This window comes from Neovison vison, chromosome 4, assembly GCF_020171115.1.
Source record: "Neovison vison isolate M4711 chromosome 4, ASM_NN_V1, whole genome shotgun sequence".
Classification (NCBI taxonomy): Eukaryota; Metazoa; Chordata; class Mammalia; order Carnivora; family Mustelidae; genus Neogale; species Neogale vison.
The window spans coordinates 209,606,606-209,629,301 of record NC_058094.1 but is presented as its reverse complement, the minus strand read 5'-3'; the positions used below and the strand labels follow the sequence as shown (position 1 = coordinate 209,629,301).

Below are 22,696 nucleotides of genomic sequence, written 5' to 3'. Positions count from 1 at the left end.
TGAAGAGGTCAGTTTGACCTGAGACCCTTGAATCACTCCCACATACCAACGCCACCATTTCCCGCCTCTGAGTACTCCAGACCAGTACTACTGAATACCTTCTATGTGCCTGGTATCATGAGAATACAAAAGATTAACATTTTGTACACAGGATTCAGTTCTCACCATAAACACAGATCTCTAGAAAAGCTAAACTAAAATAATAGAAAGGAAATGCAGGCAGAGCATGACGTAGTTCATTATTCAGAGCTTGTTTTGAGTTCTAACCTAGTTTTCCTTGCTTTTCTCTCTCAGGTGTGTACAGAGGTGGCTATGACTTATTGGTGAGGTCCAGGCTGGCCTTAGCGGATGGAGTGACCATGCAGGTGACTGTCAGAAGCAAAGAGGGAACACCTGTAGATGTTATCTTAGCTTCTGTTGGATAAATTTTTACTGGACAAGATGACGTCGATGCATACTTCATTGTCAGTGGGCTTTTAGGCTAGTGGCATGAATTTCCCAGAATCATACTTTTAAAGATTAATGGCTTTGGAGAAGCAAATTAAATACTTGGCCCTGAGCCAGCAGATCAAGCAAATATCTGTCCTCGTGCATGTAAATTTTTTTTCCTTTTTTTAAAAATTATCCTTGGTCAACTTTGGTATGACAGTACAGCTTTGGGTGATCTTGCAAATCAAATACTATCCTGTACCCCAGCTGCTTAAACCTCATTATAGTCTTTAATTTAATGTGCGTCTGAAAGCTCCTGACAATGTTGGAAAGCTTTTATCCCAGAGGGGTGGCGGGGGAGGGGAAGCGAGAGTCCACTTTTGTCAAAATTCATTTTTATTAATAGAAAATAAACACTTATTCCAGTTTCAGTTATACTTGAAGTTGCTAATAAAAAAAAATCTAATCACTTAATTCTCCTGTTTCGACTAAGACAGTGAAGCTGTGGCTTAAAAAAAATTTCAGCACCATTTGCTCATAGGTCTTTCAGAATTTGTTCTTAAAGTTTCTAGAACTTTCCTGCGTGGAAAGTACAGGAATTACTGAGCTACAAGAGGAAGTCTCTCTGAGACGACCAATGAGAGTTAAGTTAAGCAGTCATCAGAAAAGGAATCTCTGTATGTTCGGTTCGGTAACCTGGACTATACAACGATCCCCTCCCCTCCAGCTCAGGAGGGACATGCCTCAAAGCACTGAGGTATGAAGAGTCAGACTGTTATTCGCTATCAGAATTAGCTAATAACAGTGTATCTCTGGCACAGATGCTACTGGTCCTTAGTATCCTGTGATTTTAGGAACTTCTGTAAATAGTCTGGATTTACTTCAATGTATTCAGAAATTAAACCTATTTAATAAGGTTCACTCCTCTGCCAGAGTATCTGCTGGTTTAGTATCCTTAGAAAATACATATAATACATGTAGGTAAATCGTAGTCTTAAAGTATACTTAGAATACTGCGTTATTCAAACCAAACCCTATTTTAAACAAAATGTCTATTAATAAAAGCAGCCAATGAAACGAAATCCCAAGTTATGACAAGGGAGACTCACTCTCACTTGAAGCTGTGTTGCTGAGAGAACTTAAGAACGCATGTGCCCTTAAAGCCGTTCAAGGACAAGTCAGGAGACACCCTCTCCTCTGTCTTTACCATAGGACTCCGGTCAAGGATGGGCCCAAAATGAGCATTTCTAGAAATTTCAGAAAAGTCCACAGAAGTGTTAAAAAAGACTTTGAAGAAATTCCTAATAGCGCAAAGGCAAGTCCATACACTCGCTCAGATGTGAAAAGAACAGGAGGTGGACTGTTAGGGCCATCCTTAGCCGGAGCTTCTGTGGGCTTTTGACTATATGCTGATCACCAATGTGCGTCAGGTGGACTTTTGTGAGAGAATAGTGTTTGGTGGCCAAGACCTCTTTTGGGCATTTCTTCCTAAGTGGAATACACAACAGATAAGGGAGTGGGTTGGGGATGGGGGGAATACAGGGAAGCTACTCTTTCCAGCTCAGAAGGAGTTGATGAAGCCCATATATGCATTCAAGAAGCCCATGGGATCCTCTAGCTGTGGATAGTGGCTAATGTGGTCATCCAGAATCGACACTGTGGACCGCGGCAGCGTTTTCCTAGTGGAAGAGAACAGCATGGAGGTGAACTTGAGGCTGGAGGGAGGGGACGGATGCAAGCCAGTGGGCAGCCCCGGTAAAAGGCCCTTGCGGACATACCACACTGGAAGGAACCAACAAAGAGCTTATTCACCTTCTACTTTGAAACTGTATCTTAGGCAGATAAACTTGCCAATTCTATTTATGACATAAACAGACTCGTTCTTTAATGTTCATAATCCAACACACAACAAACTGAGTATTAATACTTTGCAACACCTGCCCAAGCAGGAGGACCTTCCAGCTCCTTAGAGAAGCATGAGGCATTAAACAAGTGGGCCACTCAGCAACTCACTGTCCAAATAAAGATAACAACAGACCTTCCTTAACCCTAGGAGGAGATGAGGGGAGGACATTTTGCTTAAAATTAAATGCACACTATTTACTACTGGGTTGTTTCTGCTAGGCCACGTGAAGGTATGGGATGGTCTTATGTGACACAGTCAAGATTTCGTATTCCAACACCTTCTGAGTAAGTACCTAGAGAAACTATCAACTGATGAGAAGGTACTTTTCCACAGTGTACTCTTCTCAATCTCTCCTTGCGGTCTGCTGAGCTGAGGTGGAGGAGTTAGCTTTACGATCAGACTAAAGCAAACATTTCTTAAAATAGATCTACTTCCACTCCTTGGTTCACATGATAGCTTTTTCTTACCTGTACACCTATGAATATGTAGTAACCATGACAGTGAAAACATGCTGTGTAAATCAAGCCAACATATATATTTACATTTCTGAATGTAAGAGAGTAAGATTCCCCAATTCATCCTTTTCTAACATGTTTCCTGGATGAACAGCCAGCAAGGGCAGAAACAGTGGCTATCCTGTTCACCACTGTCACCATGAGGAACAAAGCAAAGACCCCTGAGGGAGACTCACCTGTACAGCTCCAAAAACTCTGGATAGGGATTTACAGGATCCAATGGCCCATATATAAAATGAACTAGGAAAGAGAAGAGGAATGAATTACTAAAGCACTCACATCTATTCTCCTACCCTCAAAAAATATTTTTTCCAGTCTTATTGAGAAATAATTGCCATATATCACTATATGTAAATTTAAAGCATACAGTATGACAGTTTGGTTTATGTATATTGTGAAATGATTACCACCCAAAAGAAAGAAAAAAAATTCTTGTGCTGAGAACTCTTAGGATCTACTCTCTCAACTTGTTAGCTGTAGTGGTCATGTTGTCCATCACATCCCCAGTACCTGTAAGTACGGGGCTGTATATTTTGACTACCTTCCTCCAGTTTCCCTCTCCCCCGACCCCTGGTAATCACAAATCTAATCTCTTTTCCTCTGAGTTGGGTGGGTTTTTTTAGATCCCACACAGAAGTGAGATCATATGGTATTTTTTTCTTTCTCTGACTTATCTCACTTAGCATAATGCCTGGTGGGCCCATCCATATTGTCACAAGTGGTAAGACTGCCTTTTTGTGGTTGAATAATATTCCACTGCATCGTGTGTGTATGTGTGTGTGTGTGTGTGTGTGTCTGTCTGTCTCTCTCTCTCTCTCTCACACACACAGCTTTTTTATCCATTCATTGACTGATGGGACACCTAGGCTGTTTCCATATCTTGGCTATCATAAACAATGCTATGAACAAGGGGGTGAGGACATCTTTTCAGGTTATTGTTTTCACTTCCTTTGGATATAGTCCCAGAAATGGAGTCACTGGATCATATGGTTGTTCTATTTTTAATTTTTTGAGAATCTTCCATACTGTTTTCCATTGTGGCCATACCCATTTATAATCCCACCACCAGGGTACCAAGGGTTCTCTTTTCTCCACACCTACACCAAAACTTATCTCTTATCTTTTGAGGACAGCCATTCTAAAAAATGTAAGGTGATATCTCGTTGTGGTTTTAATTTGCATTTCCCTAAGGGTCAGTGATGCTGAACTTTTTTCATGTACCTGATTGGCCTTTCCTATATCTTCTTTGCAGTAAATATCTATTCATGGCCTTTGCCCAGTTTTTAATTGGCTTGGGTTTTTTTTGCTATTGAGTATATGAATTCTTCCTATATTTTGGACATTAACTCCTAATCAGATGTATGGTTTGCAAATAATTTTCCCATTTGTTGATGGTTTCTTTGGCTGTACAGAGCTTTCTTAGTTTGATGTAGTCCCACTGATTTATGCTAGAAAACCCAGCTTCTTTCAATAAGAAGGTTATAAGGAGCTTCTGGGAATAAGCCAACAGTCCATTTGGGACAGTTCTCCTATATACAGACACTCATTCCCTCCCCTCCAGCTCCTCTGTGCCTGAACCCAAAGGACTAAGTCTCACTCAACCATATTCTCTTCCTATAAATCCAGGATACTGTCATCATTTAGGTCTCTCTCCAGTTACAGCTGGCCACTGACATTTTAAATCAGCCACTAATTTCTGGAGCACTACTATGTCTGGGACACTGCACTGATTTTTTTTTTTTTCTTTTTAAATCTGTAAGATTAAAGAGACAAACGAGCAGAAACCACCTACAGCCTCTCGATTAGTCACAGAAACCGCTTTCTGTCCCACCCAGCAGTTCAGCCTGTAACATGGCAGCCACGGCCACCGCACCACGCCACAGCCGCTCCCGCCTCCACTCCTGACACGGACCCCAGCTACCCCGGCGGCAGCAGCTGTTTCAGATCCTCCCTCTACAACGCATGTCCAGATTTGCAGAGTAGGGCTGCCAGATTAAATAAAAGATGCCCAGTTAAATTTGAATTTCATATAAGTAATGATTTTTTTAAGTATAAATATGTCAAAATATTACAAAGCACATACTTATTCTAAAAAAGTATTTGTTGTTTATCTGAAATTCCAATTTAGCTGTGTGTCTCATATTTTTATTTGCTAAATCTGGCAATTACTTTCGCCCTATGGTCCCTCAGTCCTATCAAGATGTAAGGTAGAGATACTCACTGGGAATAGTTACAGAAGCAAGAGCTCCCACCCAGCGTCTTCTAAACTTCTTCCTCTGGTTGATATACTGTAAGAGACTATAGGACAGCCAAGTCAGCAAGAGGAGAACAAGAAATCTTACAGGAATGCAAAGGCATCCTAAAACGAAAGCTGCTACATTCTCATTGGGACCAAGTCGAGAGCATTCTTTGTGTAAAACTGAGAGCTGTCCTCCTCAGTCCCTGCTGCTACGGAAAAGACATGAAAAAGAAAGAGACATGCATTTTTAAGAGGTGACTAGGCTCCTTTCACGACCACGATTAGACATCTTGAGGCGTTTAATATTCACAAAAAGCCCAAAGTAGGATGTGCCAAAGTCCATCGGCCAGTTAGAAACTGAATGAGCATTAGAATTTAAAGCTGTTTATCTAAACGTTGTGTGCCACATGGCTTACACTGATGGCTCACTCGCTATTTTCAATTTCTTTCTTCTTAGAACAGTGCGTGACTTCTTGGTTTGCCTCACAGGTCAGAGAGAGGGAATAAGCCAGCAAGAACAAAGCAAGCAATACTCCACCTTTCCCCACTTCCTCCCAAAAAAGAGCTTCCCTGGAAACCAAAGCAAAGTGTTATTCTTACCTGTCGATTACTAAGTTCCCATCGTTGTTGCGAATCCCTGCCCACATGTCCCACAGCTCACTCTCAGAGGGGCGGGTGTACGGCCCAAAGACTGGGGTGAGACTGAAAGAGCCCGAGAGAGCAGGAAGACACATGTGAGAAGAATCCAGAATGTCAAATATGACTGGAACCTCACAGGTCATACAGTCTGACCCTTAACTGATTTATGAATTCCTTCTACTACTTCCCTGGCAAGTGGCCAACATCTTTGTTTTCAAGTATCAAACCCTAGGATTTGGCCCAGAATTTTAATGGCAACTTTTCATTACACTGTTCCCAGGCTATAGCGAATCAATCTCTGACAATGACTTACCCTCGGGAGAACACAAAGAAGTTCATCAATCGAGTGAGAATGGGTGACAACATGCCTCCATCTTTGAGAAGCTGTAGGTGAAGAAGTAAAGATGTTAGAGAAAAAAAACCACTAACCAGAACAAAAGTTTTATATTAGGAACTAAAAAAGGACTTTAGTCAAATGTCCCGCTACTGAAATGTTTTATTGGCCTTTCTGGTTTTTATTGATTGGTTTTGTTTGTTTTGCCTACCCATTCTCTCACAAAGACAAAACGTATTTGTAATTCCCTTTAAGATTACATTTCTACACTAAATCCCTAAGCTTTCTAACTGATGTATTCAACTTTAGGGTCTGATCTATTCAGCCACCGTGCTAATGGCACAGATCTCTAGATAGCTGTATTTCTCTAAGTGTCTGTTGATTTCTTACTCTCAGAAATGAGGCTTTACCTAGAGGCTGCTTGGGTTTTATCAGCCTAAGAAGGAAAAAACTACCTTTATTAATGTAAGTTCCTGAGGAGAGCATTTTCACTATGGCCCATTACAGCAGGTATGGCCCTTATGTAGGTCCTAGCATTATTCATGTTGGTATAAATCTTAAACACTAAAGATTTTGTGACCGGAGTAGCCAACCTTTTGGAGAAGGAGAGGACGGTGAGTCTCAGGAAATATACCTATAGGAGAAAAAGAGACTTATGTTAGTCATTTACCAACAACCTTAGGCCAAACATGGATCCATTACTGGAGACTATCCTCCCTATTTACTGTCACCTTTGGGGTCATCACTGCCAGAAACAGGATTACCAGTAAAACTTAGTTCTGTCATCTAATTACTTCTCCAAGGAATTCTATTTAATAGGTCAAATTCTGTCCCACTGGAACTAACTTCCCCACGATCAGAGTAGAGAAACGGGAAAGATAATGTCCATGCCCGTCCATAATGCTGATGACTAAACCTTAACTCCCCCTGGCCTTTCTAACCATTCCTCAGAGCACCCAGTATTGTTAATGGTTTGGGCTGCAAAAGAAACCACCGATCTTTTTTTCAGGGACTGCAGGTCCCTGGGCAGGGTGGGGGGAGAAACGAGAGTTTTTCCTTTTCCATTTTTCTCTGGAGTCAATGGGAGAAGGCCCTGAGCACTGCTGATAAAGGGATAGACTCCTGCCCCAATCTGCCCTTATGGTATTCAGGAGACATGTGCATTATTCATGGATTTATACGCTATGCTCCATGGCACACAAAGAAAAAGAAATCCCTCCTAAAGGTCTAATCAGAGGCTCAATAATTTCTACCTAAAACCTGGCACTGCCACCAATTAAGTTTCTGCAGCAAACCACAGGAGTACCAGAAGCCCCTGCGGCCTCCTCACGACTGTTTGCTGATCCAGTGTGGCTGCTGCAGATCATGCCAAATGTCACCGGCCCTCCTCACTCCCGAGCGCGGTGCTCGCTGGACCGCCCCGTCGACCTTGCTAAGCGATGCTTTTACAAAGAACCCCTTAGCTCTATAACACGGCTTTTTATGAACTGTATGTTGATATGATCCATTTCTTTTATAATCCTATTCATTTTATTTTCTGTATTTAAAAACGTTATTTTGAGAAGGGGGCAATAAATCTCATAAGGCCACCTAAGTAGTTCATGGCACAAAAAGGTCAAGGGCCTCTGGTTTAATTGTGTCTGCCTGCAGTCTCATCAGATTCCCATTTAGACGTCGAGGTGGTATCTTCCTGTGGCCCTTCGCCGCTACACCTCACTTTCCACCCACCATCATGGCAGTTACCTCCATTAGACAGACAGAGACTCTTTATGGTAAGCCGACCGGATCGATTCTGCTTGAACCTAGAACAGGTGAGGGAAACACAGCTGAGTGGACATAACACCAATCCAGCAGCTGAAGACAAACTCCCAAGAGGGAAAAGGGCTAGAACAAAACTTCTCCTAACATCTCAAGCCAGTGCGAGCCGTGAATGGTGCAGAAGTCTATGACCTCACTGACCTATAGAGCAGCTCCTGAGCAACGATGTCTCCGTAATCATGAGACAGAAGGTTGATCCTGCGGTTCTGGAGCCCCAAGTGCCGCAGAAGTGCCTCCACGATGCTGGCCTGCTCAAATATGGAGTAGTGATGCGGTCTCTAAGGAGAAGGCGGCCCAGACATACAGGAGGAAGTCATGAGTGCAGAACCCTCTGCCAGCCAGACCCACTGTCCTCATCCACTCCTTCCCCCACCCAACACTGGTCCCATCCAGATGCTGCTTACTGGTTTGTCACTGAAGCCAAAGCCCAAGAAATCAAGCGCGATCACTCGATGAAACCTCAGGGTCAGACCTTCCCAAATCTACAAGAAAGAAAGAGATGATCTGGCTTCTGTGATCCTGCGCCTCCTCTCCTCCGGCCTACAGCACAGGAATTTCATTCCTATCTTGGCGTAGCAAACAGACTTCGATAAAGGGAAAATCAAGTACCACAGGCCCTCAGATGATCCTTTTCGTTTATCCCTAATCTCCACCGAGGGGAAATCTCCAGCATTTTTAACTTGGCAATGATCCTTCCCAGATCACCAGAGTGTTTAGTGCGTTACAGTAAACGAGAAACAGATCTATACTTGATCCTATTTCATTAGGCAATTCAAATACAGAAAAACCTTCCAGTGCTGAAAAAAGAAATCCTTGATTTTGGATTTTTAAAGAAAGTAGGATCTAGAAATCTGATTTCATTACCTTGTACCAATCATAGCTGGATGTTGGAAAGCCATGTAAAAGCACAACTATCTCAGGACTTCCAACCACACCCACAGAGTCTGGGAAGAAGGAAAGAAATGAGTTAGGCTGACTGCCTATAAAAATAACCTTGAAAATCTTAAACTCTAAGTAAGCTAGTATAAAGGACAAGAAACCCTGACTAAATTAATGAAATAAAAATAAATTCCTTTTTAAAACAGAAGCTTACTGCTTTAGGTAAAAACAGGCATTGGATTATTTTCTTTTGTATCTTAAAAACTTTAAACAACACATTTTATATGAAAATGCTGGAAGGCAGTCGCTTCATTTCACTTATATTTTTAAGTATTTCTCCATTTTTTCCTTTTTTCTGTATTATCAATATGTAAGTTGTTTTTCACAGTAAAAAGTAACCTTGTGAAGTTAAAAGTATACAATGACAACATAAACACTACAGATTCTTTGTACCTTATCATTAAGGGCCTTGCAAAAATTTTCTAAAATATAGCAACACTTCCTCAACCTAGTGGACACCTTAGTTTACCCTGTTTGTCCAGCACCTTTATTTCTTCCAGGGGAAAGCCAATCCAGTATCAAAAGCATAATGCTCAAACTATTAACAATTCTAACAAGCAAAGGATTAAGCAATATAGACTTGGACATTTTTTAATGCAGAAACATTTTAAATTAGCTAAACATTTAAACAGTAAAATGCCTTGCTTGTAGCATTAGATTAAAAGTGGCACATTCATACATCCTGCCAGGGGCATGAGATTTGGTAAGGTTTGCAAAAATAATTTAATTGGAACCAATTTTAAAATATCATTATTGTTGAGAATCCATGCAAATAAAATCATTCCATTGACAAATAGTGTAGTTTGAAAATATATGGAACAAATAAACATATACACGAAGATATCCCTTCAACATTAACTATTTAAAACATTAAAAAAACTACAAACAAATCAATGACCAATATAAAGAAAAGTAAATACTTACTTAGTTGAATATAGCAAATGAGAGGAGGTCAGGAGCAATAATGAAAAACGGTTTATGACAAACATTTTTCGTTATTGCTCTTGACCCCCGCCCAAAAGATATCTTTTCCAGTCTCGTTTCAGTTTCTTTACCTATAAGATGGGGTTAATGGCACCCATCTTCAAGTACTGTTGAAGTAAAGATATTTAATCTTAAAGATAATAACAAAGGTTGAATACATAATTCAATGACTAACATATGGTAATTACTTGATAAGTAACAGTTATAATAATTATCATTAGCAAGTTAATCTATACAAAGGTATAAGGCTTAAAATCACATTTAGTTATGCATATAACAAATACACTTTATAGAAAACAATAAAATGAAATCAGGGATGGAGGGAAACAGAACGAGCAGTAGGGCTAGCCGTTGAACACTAGGGGCGCTCAAAAGAGAAAACTGCTATCTATCGATACAAATGAGGCTATGAAGAGAAAATTATACTGAAAAGTCAGCTCTACAGATAACGGAATCTCAATTCCATTGCTCCCACCCAGCTACCCCTATCAGTTTCCTTTGACTTTCCCTGCTATGGAGTTTTTAAGGGGAATTAACTGATTCCTTCAAGCACACTACACAGAAAAAGAGGATTCTTCCCCCCTCCCTCCCTTGAGTGGCAACCAGACCAATAGAAACAAAGTGAGTACCTCAGTGGGACTCAGGGAACCTATGATTCACGCAGGGTGCTCCAACAGCCCTCTTCTTACCTTGGTAGAAGATGCGCAGTCCCTTGTAGGTGAAAAATTTGCCCGAGGACTTCCAAGAGTGAAGAGCGGGAGAAAGCTGGGGAGGGGGGATATGCAGATAGGCCGCCAGCAGGGGCACGGCCAACAGCCCCACCTGAACCCACCACTCCCGCATCCTGGAAGACAATCAGAGACCTGGGGTAAACAGTCAGATGACGCTGTACATGCTTTGACAAGCCCCAAATTGGTAAAATGGGGTGGGAAATTTCTGTCCCATGCCATGGCAGAAAGTTTACCAAGAATTTAAGTATACCTCTCCCCGCAATGCAGTCACCATACCTGCTCACCATTCTAATTTTAAGGAAAAAATATATTATTTTAATCCATCATCTTCCCCCTCTCCTTCCCACTTTAATCCCTTGGCAAACCGCCCCCCCTCCCCGCCACTGTGCTTCTCCTAAAACCTGAAGAGGTTTTTACGTAAAGCAAAAGGAAGTTAAGTACTCTGCACCTTTTTGTTGGCTTTTATCAAAGCTTCCCCAGGAAAGATTTCCTTCCTATTTATTCTAAAAGCTCTATCACCCACCCACCAGCACCCCCCTCAAGTAAAATGTTAAATATATATAGATATACATATGTAGTTTTCCACTAATGTTTAAAATAGCATCACATGTTCTTAAACAGAGCCGTTTTTGATTTTCTAGTATTTATCAACTCTCTGACCCCAGCGAAGCCCCACTTGGTACTACTCCCTGTGTCTGTGCTGAGAAATTGTTCCAGGTAAACAGTCTGTAGGAAGCTGGGTATGCTGAGTATTTCGCCATAAGCAGCTTTGTCATGACCCACAATATCTAATCTCTTGAGAGGTCAGGGCGGCAGGTTATATTTCTGCTTTTCTTAGACTCCGAGGTAGCTCCCATTTATTTAATTTGTTAGAACTGGTACCCCCCACACACATACTGCAAACCCCTCAAAAAAATGAGTCAGAGCTCATATCCAACACCTGAAAATTGCTTTTGCCTTTGGAAGGAAAGCACTGGTTTGCACATCCAACCTTCTCATGCCCAGAACTTCTAAGTCAGTCCATCCACAATGAGGAGTGCTAAACAGGAATTAGAGACAGTTCCCTCTGTTTCTAGTTTGACTGCTAATAGTCCCATAGTCCCCAGGGAAAGAATTATCAATACAATGGAAGTTCTCTAAAATAACCAGAATGGAAACACCTTCTAAAATGAAAATCTAGCCATAAATCAGGGAAATGAATTGTTACAGCCATGGCAGCAGTGGCTGTGTGTACACACCCTTCCACCATCTTGCCTGTGATCTGGCCACAATCTCTATACATCATAAACTAATCAAAAAAAATTTTTTTAAAAACTCTAAAACAAGTAAGGCTGTGGTCCCACAGGGGCCAAATCACCAGCACCTTAAAGACTCTGAGCAGCACTGCTTATTTTTTTTGCATCACCAGGGAAGTCTTTTTTTTTTTTCCCCCTTCCTCCAAAGCAGCTGTCCAGAAAACACACCCAATGATTTGGTTGTATCTTTCAAGTTAATATTACAAATGATTCCCTAAAATGCCCCCCAAACATCATCATATCACCATTTTTACCCCACAACAGTAGCAGGCTACATCCCAGTATCTACTTGAAAAATGAGATGACAGAAAGTATTAGGTTTGGATATCATTAGCTATCATCTGTCCTGTACTTCAGCTCCTACATTTGCACGTTCACATTTCATCACTCCTTCCCCAACCCCCCCAACCCCCCCCCCCCCCCCCCCCCCGCTTTTCCTCTCATTCATTCAGGGGTTCCAGCGGAGGAATATCTGCAATGACTCAGCAGAGAGCCAGGGAGGGGCTACGAGAGGAGCGTGCAGAAGGGCCGAAGGAGGCTCCCTGCAAGGGGGGGGGGGGGGAGTTGGGGGGATGGAGGGGGATTGGAGTGGAAGGTGAGCGATGGGGGGGATGGAGAAGGGTTGGAGGGTGGGGGTGGGTAGGGAAGTGGGGGAGGAGCGGAGGGTGGGGTGGGCAACGACTGTGCATTTTCCACTCCTGGACACCCTCACTCTCTATACCTTCCTTCTCTTTCACTCCACTAAAGAAAAGAGGCAACCTTTCAGGAAGCCGTTTTCTAGTTTAATTACTCGGTAAAAATGTTCCTAACGACATTTTGGGATTTTTAGTAGGGAAGCAATCTGGTAGTCAGTAGCCGAAAGGGATTAATCATTTTTTGACCAAAATCTCCATTACTTGACGAGCCACAAGTCAAGACTATAAATTCAGCAAACCCAAGTAACAAACGTTCTGGAAATTAATCAACCCTTCCAAGCCTTGATTTCTTCGTCTTGTCAAGAGGAAAAAATACATTTAATACCACCAAACCTGCCACCTTCCAGCGTCGGGGGAGGCTGTGAACTACTTTGTAAATCACTGCAAACAATTCACGTGTAACATTATGACAGTTTGATCACATCATCATTCTCACTTAGCGTCTCATTACCGAAATCTGAAAAATACTTACGCCTCGCTGATATGGTACTGCAAGTTCTAGTCACACCTATGCAGTAACTCACGCCACAGCGATACCAGGGTCTTCAAATCCTAAATCGCGCCACAGCGATACCGGCGTCTACAAATCTTAAATTGCGCCACAGCAATACCAGGGTCTCGAAATTCTAAACCGTGCCAAGATGATGTTGGGGGGGGGTCTAGAAACCCAAAATCACGCCAGGGAAATGCCGGGGTCTAAAAATCTTAAATCACACCAAAGCGTCACCAGGGTCTAGAAATTCTAAATCGCGCCTGAGCGATGCCGGGTCTAAAATCTTAAGTCGCATCCAAGCGGTATCAAAATCTAGAAATCCTAAATCGTGCCAGGGCGATGCCGGGGTCTAAAAATCCCAAACTGTGCCAAGGCGAAGATGGGATCTAAAAATCTTAAATCACACTAGGGCAACGCCGCGGTCTAGAAATCCTAAGTCGCGCCAGGGCGAAGCCGCGATCTAGAAATCTTAAGTGGCGCCAGGATGAAGCCGCGATCTAGAAATCTTGAAGTGCGCTAGGACGATACTAGGGTCTAAAAATCCTAAATTCCGCCATGGCGACACAGGGGTCTAAAAATCCTAAGTCGCATCAGAGCGATACCAGGGTACAGAAATATCAAATCTGGGAGATCTCCAGCTCCATATTCTACTGCGTGCAAGAGTGACATCCCCTCCCAAGTAAGCGGATAGGGCTCAGAGGGCAGGCAGGTGCTTCCCCCCACCCCACACCCCGGGTGGGGGTTTTCCCTCCACTGCGGGAGTCACGGTCCAGCAGCCCTGGCACGGACACACAGAGTCCCCACCAGCTAGCCTGCACCCACCCTCTCCCAGACGGCGGCTTGGAGCCAGCCACACCCCCTCGCGCCTGCCGCACGCACCCACCTGCGGAGGCGATCTCGGCGTACCATGGCCGCGTCTTATCCCATGCCGCCCGGCACACGGTTTGGAGCACCGCGCGCCGCAGCTCCCGCAGCAGGGCAGGCCGGCCGGCAGCCGGGCACAGCCTACAGCCTGCGAGGGCGGCAGCGGCCGCGGCAAGCAGCAAGCAGCCACCCGGGCGTGCGCTGCGGCACTGCGCGAGGTGCGACTGCCGCAGAGGAAGCACCAAGATGTGCTGGTTGCCGCGGCAGTGCCGAGCGAGTGGGCACCGACTTTTAGAGCCCACCCGCGCTCCGCCCCTGGCCCGCCCACCGCGCCGCAGTGCCCCTCCCGCCACAGCCACCGCCCCTCCCCGCGGCCCCTCCCCGCAGCCCAGCCGCCACAGCAGGGATGGAGCATCCTTCTCACAGCAGCACCTCTAGGGGGCACCTTTAGAGTTGTCGACCCCCGCCAGCACCCCACTGCTCCCTCACAGGCCCCCCCAACCCTGAGCTCCAGGTTCTGCAGCAGAAATTCTCCTCTGCTGAGTTAACACTGCAGGAAAAGACCACAGATCCCGAAATCCCAACACACACCCCAACCACAGACAACCACCCACAGTCCCCCCCCAACCCCAGAGGTGGCCACTCGACCTTAGGTGCAGGGGCTCAGAGCGGCCAAATGTGGTTACCTGCTCTCAGTCTGCACCACGCCCGAGGCATGGGTTCTGAACTAGGCGAGTACCCAGTACAAAGCAGCGGTCCTCAAGTGCCCAACACCTCTTAAGTCCCTAACTATGGGACCTATGTCCAGCCAAATGGCTAGGGAACGATAAGCTCTGCTGGGGCTACTACCAATCTCATCGGCTGATTCAGGGTACAGCGGCTAGGAAGCAAGAAGGGCAAAACTTGGGGGAAAAGTCTGGATTCTCCCTCAACCACAGCCATGACCACGGCGCCAGGCACGTCTCCTTTGCAGCAGCACTACGTGGCCCGCATGCCAGAGCCCCGCCGCAGCCCTCTCGCGCGTATCGGGCCAGAAATAATGATATTCACAATTATGAGATTGTGAATCTCATCTTTTTTAGATGTACGATTGAATCACAATGCAAGGGCCCAGCGGTACAGGAAAGAGGGAAGGAATTTCCTTCTTCATCTATAATCCTTTAAAAGGCATATATTACGCCTTTGAAAAGAAAAGTAGAGAGAATCACAGTGTCTACGTTCGTTTTCTGGTTATAAACTTAAACTGATGAACGCGCGCGCGGGATGCAAGCGAGCCAGGCAGCCCAAGCAGTGCCGGCTCCCTCCAGCGAGGGCGCTGCAGGCCTCTCCTTCCACTCACACCCGCCAGCCTAGGCCATTCCGCAGCCCAGAGCGCAGGCAAGCATGAATCGCAAACGGCCAGTCCAGCGGAGCCCACTCAAGGCCGCCCAGCACCTAACATTGCACTGGGAGGTAAGGGCCACCAACCAGACAGAGGAGAACCCACCACTTATGAGCTGTCATCAAAACGTGTGGCGCAATCCAGGGTACACTTCTGGGGTCCGAGGAACAAGGTCGTGAAAGGAACGCGCTTTTTTAGCACCTACAATGAGCTAAGAGCCGGGGATACAAAGACGAATGAGAAATGGCCCCTGCCCCCAGAACAAGATGCTGACCATCCGGTGGGGAAGACGGACAAGAACTGACGCCGCTTAAATTTTCTCTTTAATTTCCTGGCAACATTCTGTGACAGGTTGGCCCCCTCCCCCTAACATCTAAGGCCCTCAAAGGCCGAGCCCAAGTATTATTCACCTTTTGTATCCCCAGAGCCCGCCACAGTGCCAGCCACAAAGCAGGCCCCTAATAAATACTGCATGAATAAGTACAAGAATTTGAGGGGCGCACAGGGGAGGAAGTAATTAAGGGGAGGGGGGAGGGTTGTCTTGAATGATGAATAGACATTTACCGGAGAGACAAAGAGCATTCCAACCAGAGGGGACGGCATTTGCAACCGGAGGCGCAGGACTGCGCAACCTTTGGGGAAAACTGCAAGTCCTCTGGGTCCAGCGCCAGCAGGCAAAAAATTAGGCTACAACGAATATTTCATCCTAAGGAGTTTGGAATTTGTCCTAAAGAAAATGAGAAGCCACAGATGGATATAAACCCTTTATGGACTCAAATGGTTACTTACCAAAATATAAATTACTCCCTTTAACAGTAGAAGATTACCTATTTTAACTAACTACCACCTTTTAAGGACTGAATTAATTACTAAGCAAAATTCAAATCAGTCCTCTCAACAGAGTAAAGGTTTTCCCATTTTAATTAAGACAACACTAACAACCTTTGCATTATTGTTTTTTCCCCCGTACTTGTTGTCAATGAGTCCCACGGATTCCATACTTGCATTCTCACCACACCAGGAATACCAGCACCCAAGATAAAGGCAGTTTGATATTTAATCGACTGGGCACTTACAAAGGATCTTATTCTGAGAGCCTTAGAACGAGTGGACACATAGGAGAAACTGCTAGGGGGAGGGATGGAGAGGGAACCAAGGAAGCTTTTGAAAACAACAGGAATTCTAAGTCAGGCGCTCAAGAGAAACAGAGTGGCTAGAAAAAACTTCCTTGGAGAAGGAGGAATTAAGGGTTGAGGACTTCAAACCCAGAACTTGCTTAGGCGACAAAAACATTTCTGTTCAGAAGACCCTCCAGTGCAGAGGCAACAGAGTCTTAGCAATGCAGAAGATACTATGAGAGGTCGGCTTCGCTAAAGCCGGGAATTTGCTTTTCCAAAGTCGAGAGGACTATGCTAGCAATAATGCCCAGGAACCAGAGGGTTAATGAATTTCTAAATGTGGAATTCTAAATTCCTAAATGTGCCTGCCTTACTTCCAGAAAGAAGCTTCCTCCACCCCGGGAGAATCTAGCCTAAGGTATAAAATAGTCCAAGCGCCTGAGAAAACATGCAGCCATACATAAATCCAAAGTCTGCCTCCGGCTTGCTCTCAGTACACTCTTTCAGTTCTTGGATACAGAAACCATAATCCACAGACATCCGACATGCCGGGCAGCGCATTCCCTCGACCAGCAGCTTATCGGACACTCCTGTCACATTCCAATTCTAAGATGGTCCCCCATAATAAGACCTCGGATTTGTGCAAAAATTAGTGTCGGAAGCTCAGCATTCATTGTGCAACAGCGGTATGAGATCAGGGGGCTGGTACCATACGTTTGATCATATTTTTTCTAACCCCAGTGTGAGACCCATACTATGACAAGCACAAGGATATTTCTGAAGACCACGAGACAGAACTGGGACCGCCACTCTGAAGAGCCATCTATAATTATTGATTCAAATAAATGGAAGAAGTTCAACATGGGAGAAATTTGGCTGAACAGCAGCACATGTTAGAGACTTAGGGCTTTAGGGGACAGGGAGCCAATGTGATATGGCTCCAAAAATGCCATTGTAGACTGCAGAATGTCATTAGAGAAGCACCGGGAATAAATTAACCCTACTCTATTTTGCTAGTCAGACTTCACCAAAAGTATTTTATTCTGTTTTACAAAGCAATTTAAGAGACACATAAACAGGAATTTGTTCAGGGATCACCTAAAAATGCATTGCAAATTATGTCACTGAAGGTATAACCGCTCTCATATTTTAAGCATGGATCTTCACCAATTTATCCCTAATCCTTACAATAACTCAGCAAGAGGACTATTTTCATCCACATTTTGCAGAGAAAGATACAGCAGCTCAGAGCACTGAGTGTTAGTATGTAAAGGACTGGGAACTGAACACAGATGTGTCTGGCTCCAATGCTGGCGTTCTTTCCACTACCCCACACTGCCTCCCTGTTTAAAATAACTGGGCATGTTTAGCTGGAAGAAAAGAAGCCTTGTGGAGTACGTGGAAGAAGGAAATGTGTTAGCAGTCCTCAAATATTTGTGGAAGCAGCATTAGACATTTTATTCTGTATGGCTCCAATGAGTGCAAATTGTAGAGAAACAGATGTCGATTCAACATAAAGAATTTTCCAACAGTCAGGTCTGTCTGGAGAGACTGAGTGGGCTCAGCCATTTTGGGACGTGACAAGTTCCCCGTCACGAGGGGCTGGGTAACCCTGTGGCAGGTATGCAAGCTCTGAAGAATGCACGAATGACCTTAAAGGTCTTTTCCCATCTGACAGAAACTAAGGATCAGAGAGGTACTGGATCTTGGCGAGGGTGACCCCTCTACCTAAGGGTCAAATCCAGAACTAGGTCTTCCCTGGGTTCCTCAGCCCACAACTCTTTGTACAACATGACGTTTCATGCTGAGGGAAAGAAAAATTGAAATCATCAATACAATCACACAAATCTCCCTCTCAGCCAAATTTAAACAATATATCCCAAAAGTGACTGGTGTTTTCCTCTTCAGGTTCATTTTTGGGTGAAAGTCTTTGACTGAAGAAAGTTCAAAAGATGTGTGGTAGAGAAGCAAAAGGTGAATAATCCATTAACCAGATAAAATGAACCTAAGTGACCAAGAGCTGTTTCTATTGATTATAGTGTCACTTGCCCCCCCCCGTGTCCCCCCAGGTCCCATAATCCCACACCCAGTCCTATCCCACTGATCCGTACCTATAGCACATCTTACACACTCACACAGGAAGATAAATAGGTTGGAGGATTCGAAATAAAATTTGTCTCTTGCATTTTGATAGCTCTTTGCCTTTCACATATATTATCTCATCTGATGCTCACCACAGTCCTCTAAGGAAAACAGCTACTTTCTTTCAGACAGACAAGCAATTTCCTAGATGCCTGGGGAAGAGAGGACGACGGTACACAACTCACTTAAAAATAAATAAGTAAACAACCTCCTTTCCACATTAGATTATTCCTCCAGCCTGGATGAGTCAACCCAGAAGCAGGTGTTTCGCTTTTGCTCATTGCTATCCTCACCTCACACCTTCTCCAGCTGTCCTCCCCCACCGTGCCCTCCAGTGCCCCCACCCACGCTACTCCTGCGGCGCTGCCTCCCGAGTCCCCGTTACTACCACACTCCCCTGGCACCCCCCGCGAGTGGCTCCAACTCCCAGGGCAAACTACCCTCCCTGCGCCGTGTGGCCGCGTCGCCGCACCCCGACACCCGCCGAGGCCCCTGTGGCTGCCACATCCCTGGCCACGACCACTACGGCTATCCCAGCGTGGGAAGCCTGGGAGGCTTCCCAGGAACGCGAGTCCCGGTTCCCTGGAGGGCGGTGAAGCCGACTAAGGGGAGTCACGCCGAGGGCGAGGGTTAGGGGACTTTTGTGTTCTCGTCCGACCCCAAGGTTCTGGGAGATGACACTGAGGACCTCGCCCACGTGGCCCTCGTGTGGCGCGCACACCTCGTGCAGCCACCCACGAACCCCAGCGCGGTCCTGCACGCCCCCAGCATATCGTCACGCCCTCCTGGGCCATTATCATCACTCCAAGCCTGGTCCCCAGGATGTGTGGGTGCTCCACGCACACTATCCACATTCCCCAAGTGTGGCCACACCCGCTCTTCGGGGGGTCTGTGAGGGTTATGGTCACTTCTCCCCCGCCCGTCTCTTACCTGACTCAGGTAAGACCTGGGTTACAACACTCCATGTTTGGGGAAAACGGTTGCGCATGCGCTTCCTGCGGCCAGCCGTACTGGGCCTTACCCCAGTCCCCAGGGAAGCCCAGCCAAGCCACTGAATACCCGGCTCTGGGCTAGAGCGTCGCCCCTCCGTGCACCGGCCCGTCGCCCCCAACCCAACCTGTGCAGCCGCCTTCTCCCTGCCGGGCGTCAGCGCCACCTATTGCAAAGGGCATGAAATGGCAGTCTGTGCCTTGGAGAAGAATCTAATGAATTGGATAAATGAGAATAAAATTTTATACGGCCTCATCTTTTATGTGATAAACTGAAGGCCAAAGAACAGATATTTGGGTAGTTGTTAACTTTCTAGAGATCTTTGGTGTGTCTTCTAGATCTCAGCTAGTCATAGTCCCTAACAACTCGTAGTACCCTAAAGGCTCCCCAGTCTACATCTCCAGTCCTGTTCTCTACCCCCAAATTCTAGATGCATATATTTGCCTGCCTTGTGTTCATCTTGCCATGAATGGTGCACACACATCTAATGTTCAACAAGGGCGAAGTTAAATTCACTGTCCTTTCTCCATGTCCTCCTTCCTACACTATCATGACTTCCTAAGAACCTGTGCTTCCTTCTCTACTCTCTATCTTGGTTAATGACATTACCATCTATTCCAGTGTCCCAACACAGAATCCCCGTGATGTAATGGAATGAGGCTAAAGAGCCTGGAAACTTTGGGTGTAGATGCAAGTTCCTTCCTTCCCCCTCCTATCCATCTTACCTCCCAAGTGTCTCTTGAATTCATCTGGCTCCCCTCTGTTCCCACTACTGTTTGTCCTTATTCAGGTCTCATTATCGCTCACCTGGACTACAGCCCTCTAATTGGTTTCCAGGTCTCCACCATCACATCTTTCTAATCCATCATTCACGCACCTGCCAGTGATTTTTCTTAAAACGCTTTCCTGCCTCCCTATTGCCAATGTTAAATTCAAACTCTCTGACTTGGCATGCAAAACACAAATCCTTCCTCTAGAATCTTCTCTCTTACCATTTCCACCTGTCCCACACCCCAAAACTTCCCCAAACTGTACTTCCTCCCAAACACCGTGTTCTTTCTCCCTGTTCTCCATGCACACATATTCTTTTCCCTTATGAAATATATTCTTCCCCACTTTGCTACCTAAAAAGTTCATTCACCAAAACTCAACTTAGGGGGCACCTGGGTGGCTCAGTGGGTTAAAGCCTCTGCCTTCGGCTGAGGTCATGATCCCAGAGTCCTGGGATCGAGCCCCGCATTGGGCTCTCTGCTCAGCAGGGAGCCTGCTTCCTCCTCTCTCTCTGCCTGCCTCTCTGCCTACTTGTGATCTCTGTCAAATAAATAAATAAAATCTTAAAAAAAAAACCCAACTTAGTTGTCACATCCTCTTGAAAGCCTTTCCTAAAACCTTCCCACAGAACAATCACTCTCTCCATTGTGATATCTGCGTCCCTTGCACACACTTGAACAGTTGAACAGTTAAACTTGAACAGGGACAGCTTCTTGTTCATGTCTGACTCCCTTGTGCCAAGCCAGCATTTTATAATAAGAATGAATAAAGCGCACATTTGTTCATCACTATGTGCCAGACTCTGCTAAACTCCTTATATATGTCATATTATTTAATTCTAGCATATAAAAAGAGCTATTATTGTCTTCATTTAACCAATGAGAAACTGAGGCTTTGAAAGATGAAGGAGCTTACCCAAGGTGGCTGAGCTGGTAAGTTGTGGAGCCAGGATTTGAATCCAGATATGTCTACTTATGTTTATTCATCCAAAAGTTTGTGGAATTGGGGTGCCTGGGTGGCTCATTCGGTTAAGTATCCAACTCATGACCTCAGCTCAGATCTTGATCTCAATATCGTGAGTTCACACCCCATGAGTTCAAGCCCCTACTTTTTAAACATTATTAATGCTTACAGAGTTAATTTATTTTTTAAAGGGAAACATAACTATTCTATGCTAGTGGATGGAAACAGACTGTTCTAATTCAAACTAATGGTACAGAAGGTCAAAGAAATACCCTTGATATCAGGTGAAATAAGAAAACAATCCTGCTGTTATTCTGTATAATCTATTCTTACTATATGCATGTTATGAATACTTTCCTATTGTAAACCAATAGTAAGTACATTTTTTCGAAACCACTTCTGGGTGAGTGGGGGAGGAGAGATATAAATTAAGAGAGTCACCATCAGAATGCTCAAGAAGTTGCTGGAGGGGTGCCTGGATGGCTCAGTCAGTTAAGTGCTTGACTCTTGATTTCAGCTCACGTCATCTCACAGTTGTGAGATCAAGCCCCCCCCATCAGTCTCCACGCTGGGCATGAAGCTTGCTTAAAATTCTCTCTCTCTCTGCCCCACCTCTCTCTCTCAAAAATAAATACATAAAGTTATTTTTAAAAAAGAATAAAAAAGATTCTCTGTCCTTCTCCCCCTCTACCTCCTCTTTAAAAAAAATTGCTGGAGATGAGGATACCAAAATATTATGTAGGATGCCTGCAGTCTAAATGAGTTAATATTTGAAAAGCCCTTCAAAGAATGCCTGGCACACAGGAACTACTCTATTACTACTACTGCTATTACTGTTGTTGTTGCTGTTAAGATCTTCAATAGCTCCCAATTCAATGGTACAGATAAGCGCATAAGCTGATAACAAGCAAAGTGATGAATGAATAATACAGCTGTGAACAAAAGTCTAAGGGCATTCCCAGAGTGGAAGGGGCATGTATCTGCCAGGGAATAGGGAGAGGGGCAGGAAAACAAGATGGCACCCACAGATAACACGACTGGGGAAGGTTGCTAGAACCAGAGCAACACCACCTAACTTCCGCAGAAACATTTGTCAGCAAATCTTATACTACCGAAAGTTCCGTTTCTCCAAATCTCTAATATTTGAAGTTTCCTTGCTATTCCAAGCATTCTTTGCTGCTGGCACAGGGATGGGGCCTTAACCACTGGACAAAACGAGGCTTTCACCAAGTTGGCATGAAACTGTGCAGGAGGGAGAAAGCTGAGTGCAGCTTATGACGGTGTGGCCCTGTCCTCAAAGGAGGTTCCAACCCCACCTGGAAGTCCAGCTAGAATAATCGAGACTCCATGAAGGAAAAGCACATTCCCATCCCCCAGCCTCCAAGCCCTCCTTAGCAGAGGAGAGACAGTTGGGCATAGACTTGGTGATGTGTGCGCTGAGCAAGAAGGA

General features: G+C 44.9%; 2 protein-coding genes across 3 annotated transcripts in view; one reads left to right on the top strand and one right to left on the bottom strand.

Annotated features, from left to right (window-relative positions):
• COPG2 (COPI coat complex subunit gamma 2) overlaps positions 1-903 on the top strand; it is a 117,002-nt gene extending 116,099 nt beyond the window's left edge. Inside the window, exon 24 of the mRNA XM_044246575.1 lies at positions 295-903. Coding sequence (XP_044102510.1) covers positions 295-425 — 131 coding nt within the window. The 3' untranslated portion in view covers positions 426-903. The remainder of the gene's footprint in view (positions 1-294) is intronic.
• Positions 808-19,524, bottom strand: MEST. 2 transcript variants are annotated; one of them, XM_044246577.1, is made up of 12 exons: positions 19,453-19,524; positions 10,493-10,647; positions 8,745-8,824; positions 8,285-8,362; positions 8,022-8,158; positions 7,806-7,864; positions 6,656-6,696; positions 6,042-6,112; positions 5,690-5,791; positions 5,072-5,148; positions 3,027-3,090; positions 808-2,108 (listed from the first exon to the last, which is right to left on the bottom strand). In XM_044246577.1, exons 2-12 carry the CDS (start codon positions 10,644-10,646, stop codon positions 1,991-1,993), a joined length of 981 nt encoding a protein of 326 aa, XP_044102512.1. In that variant the 5' UTR covers position 10,647; positions 19,453-19,524; the 3' UTR covers positions 808-1,990. The 2 variants fall into 2 exon arrangements, with proteins under 2 accessions (XP_044102512.1, XP_044102511.1); XM_044246576.1 differs by lacking the exon at positions 19,453-19,524 and adding an exon at positions 13,901-13,985.
• Between the last annotated feature and the right edge of the window lie 3,172 nt (positions 19,525-22,696).

Bases quoted from the DNA above. Each gene is read 5' to 3' on its own strand.
- MEST (XM_044246576.1), bottom strand. From the start codon at position 13,926: ATGGTACGCCGAGATCGCCTCCGCAG. The intron at 6,113-6,655 runs GTTGGCTACTCC...CTTCACCTACAG, and splicing joins GTCCTCTCCTTCTCCAAAAG to CTTCTCAAAGATGGAGGCAT. The intron at 5,149-5,689 runs GTAAGAATAACA...GCTGTCCTATAG, and splicing joins GGGAACTTAGTAATCGACAG to TCTCTTACAGTATATCAACC.